The sequence below is a fragment of the Spermophilus citellus genome (assembly GCF_964194105.1).
Source record: "Spermophilus citellus genome assembly, chromosome: 2".
In the NCBI taxonomy this organism is placed as follows: domain Eukaryota; kingdom Metazoa; phylum Chordata; class Mammalia; order Rodentia; family Sciuridae; genus Spermophilus; species Spermophilus citellus.
In genome coordinates this window covers 214,934,079-214,952,843 of record NC_138183.1, presented here as the reverse complement: position 1 = coordinate 214,952,843, position 18,765 = coordinate 214,934,079, and the positions used below count along the sequence as shown (strand labels likewise).

At 36.4% G+C, this 18,765-nt stretch overlaps 1 protein-coding gene across 3 annotated transcripts in view; it reads right to left on the bottom strand.

Moving 5' to 3' along the window:
* Window positions 1-485: 485 nt before the first annotated feature.
* NELL1 (neural EGFL like 1) overlaps window positions 486-18,765 on the bottom strand; it is a gene marked incomplete at its 5' end in the record, with an annotated part of 865,989 nt that continues 847,709 nt past the window's right edge. For all 3 annotated transcript variants that reach the window (XM_081280547.1, XM_081280546.1, XM_081280545.1), the window contains 3 exons: window positions 486-564; window positions 1,761-1,985; window positions 4,770-4,946. In XM_081280547.1, the coding sequence (XP_081136673.1) occupies window positions 514-564; window positions 1,761-1,985; window positions 4,770-4,946 (453 nt within the window). In that variant the 3' untranslated portion in view covers window positions 486-513. The remainder of the gene's footprint in view (window positions 565-1,760; window positions 1,986-4,769; window positions 4,947-18,765) is intronic.

Below are 18,765 nucleotides of genomic sequence, written 5' to 3'. Positions count from 1 at the left end.
TGTTCAACAGTTTGAAATATAAGTATGATGCAATTGGACTCCACATAGATATTTTTTTCAATACATTTCACAGTATACAGTGAATGGGACAATATCACAACAGGCAACTTTATTTTTTTTTTTTTAGAATTTGATCCAAAAATCAAGAAATATAAATAAATAAATGGTGCCGAGTCTCTATTATGTTAGTACACAAAATAAATCAAAAAAATACATCAACATTTACCATGAGATCATTTAAATGTGTTTGCAAATGATCTGATAAGGGAAATATGATTTACAACACCGGGGACTTCTCTTAACAACCATAGACTTAAATGCACTGCACTGTAGGTCACCTAGACTAGGTTAGCAAGAATGAGCAAAGTGGCAGGTCTACGAGGCGACCCCCAAACACCTTCCTCCAATGGAGACTTTGGTAATTGTGGTTAAAAAAATCAACTCTTATCCTTCATCATGTTGGATGATCATTTTGTCCATTTTTTCTCCTCTGATGAGTCCATTTTAAATACTTCAGTTATTTTGAAGACACTCCAAATCCACAGAACAGCAGACTCTCCCATTCTGTACAAAAAGGACACAAGTATTAATGTAGGGAGACATGTAAGTCCATCAGCAAGGAGTCTGTGATCTTTATTTTAAAAGGATGCTACAAAAGCACTTATGAAGGAATGTAAGGGAAGGAAGCATGGATCAACCCTGCAGGGTCTCCTCTTACTGGGGTTTTGCTGGCAGGGCCACATATGGCCTTACTTACACACTCAATGTATGCTTGACACACTGACCCACCAATCCAAGTTTTCACAAAACTTACTGACTAGACTTATTCCAAATAAGATTCTTTCCAAAAACAAATCTCTTAATGGTGATAACTTGCCTCTTAAAGGGCTAATCAAGCATCACAAGAATCTGAAGACAAATCCAAGATGGGTTCCAGAAAGGCCTGCATCTTAGGGATCAATACAATGTCTCATATGATGATTAAGAAGGAGACTGTGCTTATCCAGTTGTATACATTTTTGAGAATTCATTAAGAATCAAATTCATATAATAATCTCAATATGCTTTCATAATTTTGTTTATTAACTCTCAAATATGATATCAAAAAATAATATTAAATAATACAAGTGTTAATGTAGCCTGGTCACTTGGTTTGCTCTGGTGGAGGGTACAAATGGGGCCATAGCTCTCTTGCTATGTGAAGTCTGATATTATCCTTTTCCTACTGGGGCAACATCTTAAGATAATATTTTCCAGGTTAGAAAAAAGAAATTCACATTAATAACATTAATCATTAAGGCATTCCCCAACAATGGGCACTTTGATAATTAAACAGAATGACCATCATCACAAAACAGTGATTTTTTTTCTATCATTGACAGTTTCATGAAGGAACTAATAAAATTTTCCAGATGAAAGGAAGTAGATATTTTTTTTTCTTTCTCTCTTCATTTCTTTCATTTTCTTTCTTTCTTTTTCTAACATACAGGTCAAAATGGCATAAAATTGGGCTGAGTCAGTTGTTAAAGTTCTGTAATTTAAAATCAAGCCAGACTGTTTTATTCTACATTGTTCATTTGGAACTAGCCTTTATACAAGGTGCAGCTATGATCCATTCAGATATATGAACATCCTGTGAGATGTAAAGGCCTGTTTCCACAAGGCCCCATGGAACCTACACACTCAGAAACCAGAGTAAACCTCCTGCAGATGTTCTGATAAACTGTTCAAGCCTGAACATTTCAGGGCACCCAATTTACCTTGCATTTACAGGTTGTGCAGGGAGATCCGGCCATTGTCCATACTGCACCGCTGAGTCTAGAAACACCGTAGCTGTCCAGGCAAGTTTTCCTGATATCATAGGCAATGTTATCAGCCAGGCAGGGGTCACTGACACAGCGGGGACAGCACTCCCCTTCCAACATGGCTGAGTATTCACAGCTCAAATTGGGGCAAGCGAGTGGCCAGCAATCTACCTCTCCTTCCTGTGGAGAGAAAGCCAAGAATGACGCATCATTGTTCCTAGGCACAATTTTATCCCAAAGTCCCATGAGGGGAAAGAAAGCACAGTGATTTTCACCATTCTCGTCATTGAAAGTTACTGGTTAGCACACTAGTGGGTTTCCCTCTTAAAGACAATTACAGTTATCAACCTTCTTCAGGATGCCTTTGTTGATGGTCTTTGCTCTTTCTGGGGTCTATAGAAAGAGTTAGGTCAGCTTCTCTGTGTGTCAAACACAGCCCATCATTATTTTTAGTATGATACTATGATTATATCATAATCATCAGTACTGTTTCTCATTAAGTTTTGAAGTTTCAGGATTTGGGCTAGTTTCTTTTTCTTCCTTATATTTAGCACACTTTTGGTGAAGAAATAATAATAAAATGAATAAATAAATATGATGGTAAGAGATACTAATTTCACTTAAGGTCAAAAGTAGAACATGAAATATAATATCCCAACAACTTCATAAACTGATTATGTTATGGTTTAGATATGAGGTATCCCCCAAAGCTCATGTGTAAGACCATGCGAGAAAGTTTAGACGTGAAATGATTGTGTTATGACAGTCTTAACCTAATCAGTGTGTTACCCTGGCAGGGATTAACTGGGTGGTAACTATTGGCAGGTAGGTTATGGCTGGAGGAGGTGGGTCCCTGGAGGCATGCCTTTGGGATATATATTTTGTCCTTGTTCAACAAAGAGCTCCATCTTTCTCCTTCCTGGTACCAAGTCCCCAATGTTTTCCTCTGCCACACACTTTTGCCATGATGTTCAGCCTTACTCCAAGTCCTGGGGAATGCATCCAGCTGTCTGTGAGCTGAGACCTCTGAAACCCTGAGCTGACCAAATTAACTTTCTTAAAATTGTTCTTGTCAAGTCTTTTAGTCACAGCAATAAAACAGCTGACTAAAATAACAAATTTAAAGTTGAAGTTGGGCATTTTCAGAAGAACCATTTCAAAAAAGTTTTCAGTTTCATTCAAAAAACTATATTTCAGTTTAAATGGAATTTCTATCTATGTGTCTCAGCATCTGCCAACTGGGACTCCATTGAGCTCCTTGTAATAGAACTGCTTCTCTCTGCAGCCTCTTTTTCCGTTATCATGACACTTATTAAAACACATGGTAACTAATTATTCAGTCAGCTTTACAAGACTCTAGGCTTTTACAGATATAGATCATTTTTGTTTCACTCACTATTATCCAGAGTCTGACACAGGCTAAGTCCTGATAAATATTTATTAAATATGACCCACAAGTAATTTTTAAGTTAATGTTCAACACCTTCTGTTTTATTGAGACTGGGGACAGAATATATGTTTTGAAATTCTATGTGTGAAAATTCCATATATAAAATTAATACCAATTCTTCTGGCTACCCAATTATTGGCTTCTAGAAAAAGATATGCAGTATCCCAGGCTGGTATGGAAGCCAATCTTATAGTCATATTGGATATGTTCATCCTTAGATGAGGATTTGAAAAAAAAAATATTTGCTGCAATTTGAATTTCATTTTTAAATTTTTTTCTTAGTTGTAGTTGGACACAATACCTTTATTTTATGTATTTATTTTTATGTGGTTCTGAGTATCGAACCCAGCACTTTGCATGTGCTAGGTGAGCACTGTGCTGATGAGTCACAACCCCAACCACTGCAATTTGAATTTCTGAGTTATAATCCTCAAAATTAAAGGACTAATACAGTCCTAATACAAGGATTATGTTATTAAGATGATCTGCACATTTTGCCTGGAGACTTCAGAAAATTTGATGGAAACTTATAGTTTTTTTCTGAATGTGTGTTTCTATAGAGTACTTGTATAGTACACATATAGCATTCATACTTCAACAAATGTTAAAACTCCAGCTAAGAGTGTCCATTTCAAGTTGACTCATGCAGAATTATCCATAGTTGTAAACCTACCCACAGATAAAACACCACATTCATGGAAAAAAATATGTCCTAAAAGCCTTCCTATCCTTGGAAATCATGGTTTGCGGTATACTTTGAAACAGAATGAACCAGGTCCAGATATCAAGCCTTTTCTCTGGACTTCTGAAACTTCATTATACTATTACAACCTCCATTTGTCTACATAGATGTTCGGCCTCTGAAACTGATTTTTGAAGGTAGGAAATAACTAACAATGTAGCAACCATGTTAAGTGCTGTCTATGTGTCAAGTACTGTATTTGTCCTTCACATACCTAAGAGTCCTATGAAACAGCTATTCATACAACTATGCACATTTGAGGAAAAGAATGATGAGTGAATAGATAAGACCTGCCCAACGTAATCATACTGAGCTAGCACATGAGAGAATCTGAATTGTATTCTAGGTCTCTATCATTCAATCTCTCTGGTATTTCTACTATATTGAGTTACATCTCATGTCAAAACATCCAATGCTTATGGAAGAAGAAATAAAAATTGGGCTCTATAAAGACCATAAGTATCAGAAAATGCTTTGAAAATTATCTATCTTGCAGGGATTTTTCTGGATACAGACTTCCTAAGAAATAATACCTGTAAACTAACATTGCTTAGGTCAAATCTGTTCTATAAATACGTTGTTTTTGTTCTGCACAGTGTTTTACATACAATCTGAATGTCTTTAGGCAGAGCATATGCCCCTTGGTTAGCCATAGCCCCAAAACTCCCTCCAAGGTAACAGAAGGAGTTGGGAACCAGCCAAATTTCTAACCCCTGAGTTTATAAACTCTTCCAAAGTACAGGATGTCACCATCTACAGCAAGCTGACATACCAGACACCGACACTGCTGGCAGCTGTGGGTCCAATTGTCTCCACTTCGATACAGCTTATGTCCATTTTGATCTAAACATTGACTTGTGACTCTGGTGTCGCACTCTGGGCAACAGAAAAGGTCAACGCTTGGATTCTGGCAATCACAAGCTGTCCGTCGGCAGAATATCTTCCCATCCTGTTTAGAAATGAGGTTAAGGAGGTTTCATCATTAGGGAAATGATGGGAAAGCAACATTATAGAAACCTAACCGTCTAAATGATTTACAGAGCTGACAGAAAAGATTTCCTCGAGTCATTGCCCTTCCCAGCCACCTGCCTTTTGTTCAAAACAGATGGATGTTTACATGCCCTTGCAAATACCCTGTTTTTCCCCCTTTTCTGAGGAGTCACCCAAGGCAAATAGGGACACTGCTAAGTTCAACAAAGAAGTCAATATGTTCTTTGAAAATTATTTTTTTCCTCAATGTTTCCTTAAAAATCATATTTCTGAATAAGAATTACAGCTAAACAAAGCAGTTCAAAACACCTACCTAGTCAAGAACTCATTTGAGTGGAAAATCATGCTACTGCTTTTCTCACCTAACAATTCAAATTTTATCTAATTTTATCCCTGTTCCAATTCTACTAGGAATTCTTATTGTGCCCTTTGTACAGAAGAGTTAACTGAGGCCCAAAAGGCTAAATTTCTAACCCAAGGTCACAGAGAGTAGCACCTCAAAAAAGCGTCACAAGGTCCTGTGGTTTTAAAACAAACTTTCTACGGTAAGGCAGCCTTTAAGTAGACTATTAGGAAAAAAGAAAACCATAATCAAAACCACCTTCCATTTGGAAGCAATTGAGGACTCAGAGTTATAAGCATTAAAGATCAACAACACTTAAACATTAAGACTGAACATTCTATACCATGTCTTATTTCATGTCTATAAAGTAAGACCTGTGGCCTAATGGTTATGTCTTACTTTGTCAAATATTTACAAAACTAAAGAATCTCCGGGCTGATAGTTACCTTAAAGCATGTGTAACCAGCCTTCTCCATAACAACCATATTTAAAAATCAAGACTATGATTGAAGCTTTCCTGTCATGCAGAAGTCATCACTGTGGGAGGCCAAGTGTGTATCTCTGTATCTTAATGTTGATAGTTGGACTCTCTCTCTCTCTTCCCATGGATCTTGATTAATACCCTGGATAATCATAGAACCCCCAATACCTTCTATCATATTCCAACTCTTCAGTTCTTACAAAATAGTTCTTATATATCCACAGAGCTGTCTCATCTCTGGCTTAAATATCTCCAACTCCTTGACCAGTCCACACCATGTTCAATTCTTTTGCTCTCAAAATTGCTGTCTCCTTCTACACTTTTGAGTATTTTCTATCATCACCATCATCAATCACCTACCATAAAACTGAACACATATCTTCTGCCATACATAAGCTATGTCCTTTATGTGTATAATATGTGGAACAGAAATTCTTGTCTTCATTTCTCAAATAAGGGAGCTGAGAGAGAACTAAATATAAGCCTTCAATAACATGGAGTGAATTGGGATGCATGTCACTTTGTTAAGTGCTGTTCTTTCTTTTCAGCCTGATTTCAATATTTATTGGTTATGTCACAGTGTTGACTTGTATTAAACTTAATTAAGATTAACCCCTCAGTAAGCCCTATCCTATCATGTAAGTTTGGTTGTTTAGGGTCAGCAAATATATTACTTGGTGTTTATCCCTACTGCATTGCACTTTGTTAGATCCATCTCATCTCTTCTTCCTGCCACAATGTTTTTAAAATGCTGTTTCTGTCATACAGCATGAATGCCTTCCTTCACAGCTTAGTGACATCTGCAGACTTGATGGACCTGCCCTCAGGGTCTTCATCTACTTCATAACTAACAATGCTGCATCAGACAGGGCTTCCTAAGATAAATGTAGTGTCAGCTAAAGTGGAAAGCTTTAGAAAGCTTTACATTCTTTATAGAGAATGAAAAGGAGATACTAGCTACATATGTAATGACTTAATAGTTGGAAAAAATGCTTTCCCTCAAATTGTATTATTGTCTATACTATAGAGAATGAAAAGAAGTCACAGTATTCTGAAAATATCAGGAAATGAGAGATAATACACATAGAGATACTTGTGTGTTTGCAAGAATGTATACAGATTGAGAGAGAAAAGAGACTCAGAGGTCAGAGAATTCATGTAGCTTGGACAAAGAGGTATCCATATTCCAAGAAACTTCTAACAATAGTCTTTTGGCTTACAGCTAAACATTACTTTAATTCACTCCTCTACCTTATGAAGTCACGACCCCAAATGATTTCCTGGGAATTCATTTTATCCAACCAAAGCTAAGAAGTGTAATGAGCAACAACAAGAAACCATTTTGTCAGCTCCATTGTCTATGGCACTATAAGACTCTTCCCAAGGAGAGAAGGACTAAGCCCCAGGAACCAACATGCCCAAGTCCAAGCCCAGCATCAAATAAGAGGATAAATTCTCTTGGAAGAGTTTACTATACTTTTGGCAAAGGGACCCAATCAGAATGCCAGGTTTCTTGCCATGTGCTGATTAAATAAAAGGGAATAAAAATGAATGGATAGCCTCCAGAGTAAGTGCAAAATAAAGCAATTTCCTATCTCATCAATTATGTGAAAATACCAAATGGGCCCTTCTTAGCTTCTATGATGTTTCAGAACAATGGCTATGTTCACTTTGGCTTTGAATTACGGGGTAGCTGTCAAGAAAAACCATTTTTAATAATGAAAATGTCACAGGTGCCTCCATGAATTCAATGAGAACACGATTAGGACAGCACAGTTCACAGTGCACAACCACACAGGAAACCAAATATGGGAAGGGAATGGAGCCTACCATGGTGAGTCGGCCCTCTTGCCACAGACCACTGGGTCACTTCCCAGAGTTGGACGTCTTTCCCAGCTGCGTTGGACAGATCAATCCCAATTCAAATTCCAAAGATCTTATTTCCCCTCTCTTCTGCCTCAGAAGCTAAGTCTTTTCATTCAGTTTTATAATGAAAGCTCAACTGTAAACTGTAAGTATCGTAATATTTATGTACATTTTCTGAATTTTTGAAAACAGGGGCATATAATTTGGTAGAAATTTTTAAAATGATTTATTTTTATTATGCCATGGAAATTATAGATTTTGTATTATAAATTATACATTTTTAAACAGCATATTAGACACAGTTGTAGCAATACTCCAGATAACTTAATATGGCAATTTTTTTTTCTGCCATTGAGTTCTGAAAACTTTAAATCAAGGAGGTGGACTTAGGTGAAATTATTTAGGTAAACTGAATAAAAATATAAACTGAATGTTGGCAAACTGATGTCCAAGTCCAAATTCAGCCTGTTGCCTGCTTCTAAAAATAGCCTTATGGGAACATAGCTTCCCTCATTCATTGACATATTGTCTTTGGCTACTTTAGCATTACAATGCAGAACTGAATATTTTGGACAGAGATTTTATGATCTGCAAAGCTTAAAATATTTACTCCTGTCCTTCAATAGAAAAAAGTCTGTTGATCCTTGGTATAAACTATAAATTAGGTAAAATTAGGAGTAGTGCTCCAAACCTATTTTTATCCCTCCTCACATGAGTCAGGCTGTGCTTTCCAATCTTTTTTTTTAAACCAAGTGAATCGTTTTTTAGTATTTCTTATTAGTTCCTAGGGTCAAAACATCTTTGATGATCATTTTAATAAAGCAGGAAACTAGGCCCAGTGAGGGGGAAATGACTTTTCCATGTAGAAATTAATAACAAAATAGAATCTAGACCTAATCTGGCTTTTATAACAATGGTTTTCTACCACTACACATTCTTGTATCTAGAGAATGATGGAGGGTAGGAAAAAATGATTTCAGCTAAAATGAGACCAGAAGGATTCTTGAGGTAGTAATTCTCTAAGTACAGTCCTCCAACCAGGAACATTAGTATCCCCTAGAAACTAGTTAGAAGTGCAAATTATCATGTTCCACCCTAAAACTACTGAACCACAAATTCTTGGGGGAGACGCCAGTGATTGGGGATTCACAGCCCTTTAGGTGACTGTGGAGTAAGAAAAGTCTCAGAACCATAGAGGGGGGGAACAACCCAACCTGATCAACTGAGAAATTATCATGTCATGACTTTCAGCCTCTTACAATTAAAAGGAGGGATCTGGAACATTACCCTAGGAGAATAAAGTTGGTGAAACAGAAATGGAGATCCTGTATTCTGACTAAACCTCTAGAGATTTGGGAGCTCAATAAAACCTGTCAATATGTTCACCTTTGAAAAAATGAGAAACATGATCTGAAGGCCTGAACATCCAAGTGTTGCCATCAAAAGCACTATAAACAGCAAGGTATTGATAATGTTCCTGATAGAGTTCAAAGAGCAAAGTGAAATATCTTTCTGAGTAGGTTGCAGGAATCTAATACCTAATTTATTTACCCTGGCCCCAGGCACAGACTGACTCATCTCTCATCTTCATACCATGAGTGAGTACAATTAAGATGGAAGGGTCATTTTTTTGATAGCTCCTTGCAGACCAGTGTCTTCTCTTCTTGTTAGAAAGAGATGCTTGAGTCCTTTAGGTGTTGCTAGTATGGTTACCTTCCTCAGTGTCTGAGAAAAAGTTCAAATAAAGTCAGGGGAAACGGTCATCATTTCAGAGAGCCTCATGTCCAAGATTTTCTCCATTTCACCCTCGTTTTCTGTGCTATCACAGAAGTTTGTGATTTTATTAAGATAGATGATTTGCTATTTATGGTATCCCTTTCAATACTCATTTTTATAGTTCCCAGAAAAACTCAAGACTTGGTTCTGCTCTAGTATTTAGGATTTAGTTAGAGAATGAATGTTATTCACTTTTAAAAAACCTGAATAAAAGCAAATAAATGAAATCTAGCCTTCATAGTTTTATTTCCCCTTTCTTTCACCAGATTTTCCAGTTATTAATGATACCACAGTGGTTCCCCATAATCCATGGAAGATACATTCAAAGACTTCCAGTGGATGTCTGAAACCATGGATAGTTCAAAATCTCATATATATTGTTCTTACTATACATACATACCTATAGTAAAGTTTAATTTCTAAATTAGGCACTGTAAGAGATTATAATAACAAAACAACATAAAAATATACTGTAATAAAAGTTATATGAATACAGTCTCTCTTGCTCCCAATATCTTATTGTGATGTACTTATACTTTTTGTGGTGATGTGAGGTGATACTATGCCACAAGATGAGATGATTATATGAAGTAAACAAAAATGGTATTGTAATATAGTCTTAGGCTACAACACAAGATGTTTTGGAACACAAGCACTATAATACCACCAAAGTCTATCTGATAACCATGATGGCTACCAAGAGATTAATGGGCAGGTAGCATATACACCATAGATACCCTGGATGATGGCATAATTCACATCCCAGGCTACACGGAGCAGGATAGTGCAAGCATTCAGCTCTCTACTTGGAACAACAGGCAATTAAAGTTTATGAACTTTTTATTTCTAGAATTTTCAATTTGATAATTTTGAACTGTGATTGACTATGGTTAACTGAAAATAGTGAAAGAAATAATAAACAGAGTGGCCTACCATGGTAGTAGGTGTGGATATAACGTATACATGGAGGAGTAGATGTAATAGAAGCTAACATCAAATGTAAAAATGCCCAACTTACAAACCTTGGCTTTCTCTTAGTGGTACATAGATTCTATTCACCTAGGAAAAAAGCTAAGTCTCAAACCTCTATGAAGATTTTTTTTTTGCCCCCAAAATAGAGAAGCCATAATAACAGGAGCTCAGTCTCTGACATAATCAGTTATCAAAACACATTATTTCACTTCTGTGTTTTCTCTCATGTGATCTCACCTGACAGTTCCTCTTTCAGATTTTAACCTTCACTTTCTTGACCCTTTATCTCAGTCTAAGTTGTTCTTTCTAGTTAGCTTCAAACTCCTCAGGCCATCTATCATGCTGTCAATCAGACCAATAACAAGGCATCCCAATCATAATCCTTTGCTGCCTACAGGATGACATATTCATGCCCTACTCCATCTCCAGCCTTTATCTCTAGGCTCATGATCAACTATTCCCTTCCCATACTTTGCCCTGTATCCCATAATTTTCTTCTTACATCTAGCATAACATATATTCTTATGCTTCTGCATGTTCGCTGTTATGGTTTTTTCTGTTTGGAATTCACTTCTCTCCTGAGCTAAATTTCTCTTTAGGATCCTATTCAGGGTTATCTTCTCTGTGAAGCCTTCCTATATTTCCTTTTTCATTCTCTCACAATATACCTTTCATTTTCTATATTCCCATAGCAATGACTCAAACTTTAACAGAGTGACAGGTGTTTAATTATATATCCACTTCCTTCTCCATCTCCATGATCCCCAATAAGAACACAAATAGTTATAATAAAATGCTGCATTTCATAGGAACTAATAAACCTAGGACCTTGTTACCTTTCCATGTAACCAAAATAGAATATAAATATGATTTTCAAAGGCCCTGGACCAATTTATGAATGGAAAGGCCACATATGGGTACCTATAAAAAGAAGCTGGGCTATAATGGAGATGTATGTACCAAACCCAGAGACAACTTTTTCACCTGGTTTTCTGGGATATAGATAATGCTGAAAGAACATGGGTCCCAGGTAGTTTAACCAGTCTCCTGGTGCCCAATGAACTAAGTGACCTAAAGTAAACACAAAGAATCTAAACAAAAGCTCAAATCCATTTTTACTGACCTAGCTTTATCACTGAACTCCATTCATCTGTGGACACGCTTCAAGGCCTTTCTTCCAGTTGGTATCAAACAGTACTAACTAACCTGGTGTATTTACTCTGTGGAGGTGGTTGGGGTGACCTTTTATAAGAACTCTGACTCTGCTCCTTTCAATAGTGACCCTAGAACCTTTGTTAGCTTATGTGATTCTGTGCTGTATGATTTGTTTTAATTTGAATTTAAAGCATCAAGGATAGGACTGAAAAGAGAACACTTTATATCGTAACCTTGATTTTATTTCACAGCTTCCAAAATGATACCAGGATAATTGTCCATTTGGATACTTAAGTACTGGAGATATTTCTTGTAAAATTGAAATGGGACAGTTTGGACTGCAAATGTTAAAAACAAAAAGCAGGGTCACAAATAGTTCATTTTATAAGGATGACTTCTAGAATTGATTTGAGGTGCATTATCAGCTCCTAAAATGATGCTCTCTATAAATGGGTAATGAATTCAATTATAAAATGAAACAACAGCAACAGAAAGATTTATGGAAGGAAATCTTCCTAATACTTTATTCAGATAAGAGGGAGATGGTGGTGGTAATAGAGGTGCATCTTATTAACAAAATAAGATTATAAGAATTGCTCATCTCCTGTGGCAATTTCAGTCTAATTCTCATAAGACTTTGGAGATACTTTAGGAGTCGAAATGAAATACATCAGGCTGCTTGGATTATTAACACAGTTAATTAATGAAGCCCTGGGAAATTGTTAATGGTTGGTAGGTTTCTTGCTTTATCATGGACTGAAATGAAACAAAAACTTAAAAGAGAAGTTTGGTCTCTCTCACAGTAGTCAATATACAACTAAAGTCCCTTGCCTATTTCAGGATCTGATGACCTAGAAAATCTTAAAAGGACTTCAGTTCAGGTTGTAACCATCCTCAAAAACTTTGGAAACACAATTTTTCTCAAAAACTAAATTCATCCCCATTTTGCTGGCTGAACAGGGGCCCTATTGCTAACTTCTTCCATTTACCCTTCACCACTATATTAATCCATAAAGGGCTTTTCTTCCTCTTGAAATCCTTTGTCCTTTGAGTCAGCACTGCATTACTAAATATTGTACTAAATAACTAAAACATTTTTGAAAGAATGTCCCAACAGTTGCTAAGATAATGCTGAATTGACAATTTTAGTTCAAATAGATTGGATTGACAGATTGCCTATTTAATGTAAAAGATAGTAGTGAGTATCATTATAGAATGTTACAGACATCTGACAAATGGAAGAAACTATCAATGTTGGGGTATGCCAGTGGAACGCAGGTTCTTATATAAATATTCCATATTTACGACAATTACTTAACTCCCTAGAGACTGTTTCTTCATCTTTCAAAGTTGTGCTAAAAGACTAAAACAAGATGCTATTTTTATAACTATAGGATTCTTGAAATATAGCATGTGCTCAATAAATACTGGGAAAAAAATTTTGTGTGTGGAATGAAGTGTAATTTTAAGAGGGGGGAACAAATGTTATAGGGTACAGACCTGGTAATATAGCTCTACTACATAGGCTACCTCAGGTCTGTTGAGGTGTGGCAGACTTAAATGTAGAAGGATAGATTCTTAAGGCTCATTCTAGCTCTGTGTCTAGGGAGTAGAGTAAGAATTTATCAGTAGACCTAACTTTTTTTTTATTGGATGTTCACAACATTACAAAGCTCTTCACCAATCATATTTCATACATTAGAATCTAACGGGTTATGAACTCCCATTTTTACCCCAAATACAGATTGCAGAATCACATCGGTTACACATCACATTTTTACATACTGCCATATTAGTGACTGCTGTATTCTGCTACCATTACTATCCTCTACTATCCCCCCTCCCCTCCCCTCCCATCTTCTCTCTCTACCCCATCTACTGTAATTCATTTCCCTCCATGTTTGTTATCCCATTCCCCTCATAAACTCTTATATGTAGTTTTGTATAACAATGAGGGTCTCCCTCCATTTCCATGTGATTTCCCTTTTTTTCCTCCCTTTCCCTCCCGCCTCATGTCTCTGTTTAATGTTAATCTTTCTTCCTGCTCTTCCTCCCTGTTCTGTTCTTAGTTGCTCTCATTATATCAAAGAAGACATTTGGTATTTGTTTTTTAGGGATTGGCTAGCTTCACTAAGCATAATCTGCTCTAGTGCCATCCATTTCCCTGCAAATTCCGTGATTTTGTCATTTTTTAGTGCTGCGTAATACTCCATGGTGTATAAATGCCACATTTTTTTATCCATTCATCTATTGAAGGGCATCTGGGTTGATTCCACAGTCTAGCAATTGTGAATTGTGCTGCTATGAACATCGATGTGGCAGTATCCCTGTAGTGTGCTCTTTTAAGGTCTTCAGGAAATAGTCCCAGAAGGGCAATAGCTGCGTCAAATGGTGGTTCCATTCCCAGCTTTCCCAGAAATCTCCATACTGCTTTCCAAATTGGCCGCACCCGTTTGCAGTCCCACCAGGAGTGTACAAGAGTACCCTTTTCCCCACATCCTTGCCAACTTGTTGTTGTTTGACTTCATCATGGCTGCCACTCTTACTGGGGTGAGGTGGTATCTTAGGGTGGTTTTGATTTGCATTTCCTTGACTGCTAGAGATGGTGAGCATTTTTTCATGTACTTGTTGATTGATTGTATGTCCTCCTCTGTGAAGTGTTTGTTCATGTCCTTGGCCCATTTGTTGATTGGGTTGTTTGTTTTCTTATTGTCTAATTTTTTGAGTTCTTTGTATACTCTGGATATTAGGGCTCTATCTGAAGTGTGAGGAGTAAAAATTTGTTCCCAGGATGTAGGCTCCCTATTTACCTCTCTTATTGTTTCTCTTGCTGAGAAAAAACTTTTCAGTTTAAGAAAGTCCCATTTGTTGATTCTTGTTATTAACTCTTGTGCTATGGGTGTCCTATTAAGGAATTTTGAGCCCGTCCCCACAATCTGTAGATCGGAGCCAACTTTTTCTTCTATCAGACAGAGAGTCTCTGATTTGATATCTAGCTCCTTTATCCACTTTGAGTTGACTTTTGTGCATGGCGAGAGGAGGGGATTCAGTTTCATTTTGTTGCATATGGATTTTCAGTTTTCCCAACACCATTTGTTGAAGATGCTATCCTTTCTCCATTGCATGTTTTTAGCTCCTTTATCAAATATAAGATAGTTGTAGCTTTGTGGATTAGTCTCTGTGTCCTCTATTCTGTACCATTGGTCAACCCGCCTGTTCTGGTACCAGTACCATGCTGTTTTTATTACTATTGCTCTGTAATATAGTTTGAAATCTGGTATCGCTATACCACCTGATTCACACTTCCTGCTTAGAATTGTTTTTGCTATTCTGGGTCTTTTATTTTTCCATATGAATTTCATGATTGCTTTATCTATTTCTACAAGAAATGCCGTTGGGATTTTGATTGGCATTGCATTAAACCTATAGAGAACTTTTGGTAGTATCGCCATTTTGATGATGTTAGTTCTGCCTATCCATGAACAGGGTATATTTTTCCATCTTCTAAGATCTTCTTCTACTTCTCTCTTTAGGATTCTGTAGTTTTCATTGTATAAATCTTTCACCTCTTTTGTTAGGTTGATTCCCAAGTATTTTTTTTTTTTTTTGAGGATATTGTGAATGGAGTGTTTTTCCTCATTTCCATTTCAGAAGTTTTGTCGCTGATATACAGAAATGCCTTTGATTTATGCGTGTTGATTTTATATCCTGCCACTTTGCTGAATTCATTTATTAGTTCTAGTAGTTTTTTTTTTAGACCCTTTTGGGTCTTCTAGGTATAGAATCATGTCATCCGCAAATAGTGATAATTTAAGTTCTTCTTTTCGTATTTTTATGCCTTTAATTTTTTCGTCTGTCTAATTGCTCTGGCCAGTGTTTCGAGAACTATATTGAATAGAAGTGGTGATAGGGGGCATCCCTGTCTTGTTCCAGATTTGAGAGGGAATGCCTTCAATTTTTCTCCATTCAGAATGATGCTAGCCTGAGGCTTGGCATAGATAGCTTTTACATTGTTGAGGTAAGTTCCTGTTATCCCTAGTTTTTCTAATGTTTTGAACATAAAGGGATGCTGTACTTTGTCAAATGCTTTTTCTGCGTCTATCGAGATGATCATATGGTTCTTATCTTTAAGTCTATTGATGTGGTGAATAACATTTATTGATTTCCGTATATTGAACCATCCTTGCATCCCAGGGATGAATCCTAGTTGATCATGGTGCACAATTTTTTTGATGTGCCTTTGTATCCGATTCGTCAGAATTTTATTGAGGATTTTTGCATCTAGGTTAATTAGAGATATTGGTCTGTGGTTTTCTTTCTTTGAGGTGTCTTTGTCTGTTTTCGGAATCAGGGTGATGTTGGCCTCATAGAATGAATTTGGAAGAGCTCCCTCTTTTTCTATTTCCTGAAATAACTTGAAAAGTATTGGTATTAATTCTTCTTTAAAGGTTTTGTAGAACTCCGCTGTATACCCATCCGGTCCTGGGCTTTTCTTGGTTGGTAGTCTTTTGATTGCTTCTTCTATTTCATCTATTGATATTGGTCTGTTTAAGTTGTGAGTTTCCTCCTGACTCAGTCTGGGCAAATCATATGACTTAAGGAATTTATCGATGTCTTCACTTTCTTCTATTTTATTGGAATATAGGTTTTCAAAATAATTTCTCATTGTTTTCTGTATTTCTGAAGCGTCTGTTGTAATATTACCTTTTTCATCCCGTATGTTAGTAATTTGAGTTCTCTCTCTTCTTCTCTTCGTTAGTATGGCTAGGGGTCTGTCGATCTTATTTATTTTTTCAAAGAACCAACTTTTTGTTTTGTTAATTTTTTCAATAGTTTCTTTTGTTTCAATTTCATTGATTTCTGCTCTGATTTTAATTAATTCTTGCCTTTTGCTACATTTGCTATTGTTTTGCTCTTCCTTTTCTAGGGCTTTGAGATGAAGTGTGAGCTCATTTATTTGTTGGTTTTTCCTTTTTTTGAGGAATGACCTCCAGGCGATGAATTTCCCTCTTAAAACTGCTTTCATTGTGTCCCATAGATTCCGATATGTTGTGTCTGTATTTTCATTTATCTCTAAGAATTTTTTGATTTCCTCCTTTATGTCTTCTGTAACCCATCGATCATTCAGTAACGTATTGTTCATTGTACATGTGATGTAGGATTTTTCCTTCCTTCTTTTATCATTGATTTCCAGTTTCATTCCATTATGATCTGATAAAGTGCATGGTATTATCTCAACCCCTTTATATTTACTGAGGGTTGCCCTATGGCATAATATATGATCTATTTTTGAGAAGGTTCCATGTGCTGCTGAGAAAAAAGTATATCCACTTGATGATGGTTGATATATTCTATATATGTCAGTTAAGTCTAGGTTATTGATTGTGATATTGAGGTCAATAGTTTCTTTATTCAACTTTTGTTTGGAGGATCTGTCCAATGGTGAGAGAGGTGTGTTGAAGTCACTCATGATTATTGTGTTGTGGTCTATTTGATTCTTGAACTTGAGGAGAGTTTGTTTTATGAACGTCGCAGCGCCATTATTTGGTGCATAAATATTGATAATTGTTATGTCTTGTTGGTGAATGGTTCCTTTTAGCAGTATATAATGTCCTTCCTTATCCCTTTTGATTAACTTAGTCTTGAAGTCGATTTTATTCGATATGAGAATGGCCACCCCTGCTTGCTTACGAGGACCGTGTGCTTGGTATATTTTTTCCCAACCTTTTACCTTGAGCTGTGTATGTCTTTTCCAATCAGATGTGTCTCCTGGAGGCAGCATATTGTTGGATTTGTTTTTTTAATCCACGTTACCAGCCTATGTCGCTTTATTGGAGAGTTTAAGCCATTAACGTTTAGAGTTACTATTGATATATGGTTTGTACTTCCTGCCATGTTTGATTATTTATCTCTTTTTTTTTTCCTAATTTAGTTTGTTTCTCCATGATTAGCTTTCCCCCCGTCCTCTGTCTTTACCGAGGCACTTCCCGCTGATGGTTTTGGTTATTGTTTTCCATTTCTTCCTCTTGTAGAATTTTGCTCAAGACGCTTTGCAATGCTGGTTTTCTGGCTACAAATTCTTTTAGCTTTTGTTTATCATGAAAGATTTTTATTTCGTTGTCGTATCTGAAGCTTAATTTTGCTGGATACAGAATTCTTGGTTGGCATCCATTGTCTTTCAGTGTTTGAAATACGTTGTTCCAGGATCTTCTCGCTTTTAGCATCTGTGATGAAAAATCCGTTGTTGACCTTATTGGTTTACCCCTAAATGTAATCTGCCTCTTTTCTCTTGTAGCTTTTAATATTTTCTCTTTGTTCTGTATATTGGATAGCTTCATAACAATGTGTCTTGGTGTTGGTCTACTGTGATTTTATGTGCTCGGTGTCCTGTATGCATCTACAATTTGTATATCTGTTTCCTTTTTTATTTCTGGAAAGTTTTCTGTAATTATTTCTTTCAGCAAGTTACTCATTCCCTTGGCATGAATCTCTGTGCCTTCCTCTATCCCGATGACTCGTAAGTTTGGTTTTTTTAAGTTATCCCAAATCTCTTGGATATTTTTCTCGTGATTTTTTTACCAGCCTATCTGAGTTGGCTAGACTCTTTTCAAGATGATATATTTTGTCTTCATTATCTGACGTTCTGGCTTCTACTTGCTCCACTCTGTTGGTGATACTCTCGATTGAGTTTTTGATTTGGTTTATCGTTTCCTTCATTTCTAGAATTATTGTTTGATGTTTTTTATAATCTCTATCTCCTGATAAAGATGCTTAACTTCTTCTTTTATCTGTTTATGTAATTCATTTTCAATGTGATCTTTAAGGTTCCTTTCCATGTGTCTAAGGTGTTCCTTGAGTTCTTTATATGGCCATTTTTCTGATGACTCCAGGTCCTCCTGAATATTTAGGCTGTCTTTCATTGTTTGCACTCCTTTTCTTCCTTGCTTTTTTATGCTCATGATACTTCTTGTTCTGTTTGACTGCTGGGTTACTGTTTACTCTTATAAATTTATTTGATGCTTGAGAGGAGAGGTATTAGAAGGGAAGGGAAGAAGTCACTAAAGAGAGCGAGTGTAGGCTGGTGGAATTCAAGAGAGGGCGAATAAGAAAATTGAAAAGAAATGAAAAGACAAAAGAAAAAAAGTGAAAAGAAAGAAAGAAAAAACGAAAAAATAAAAATTTAAA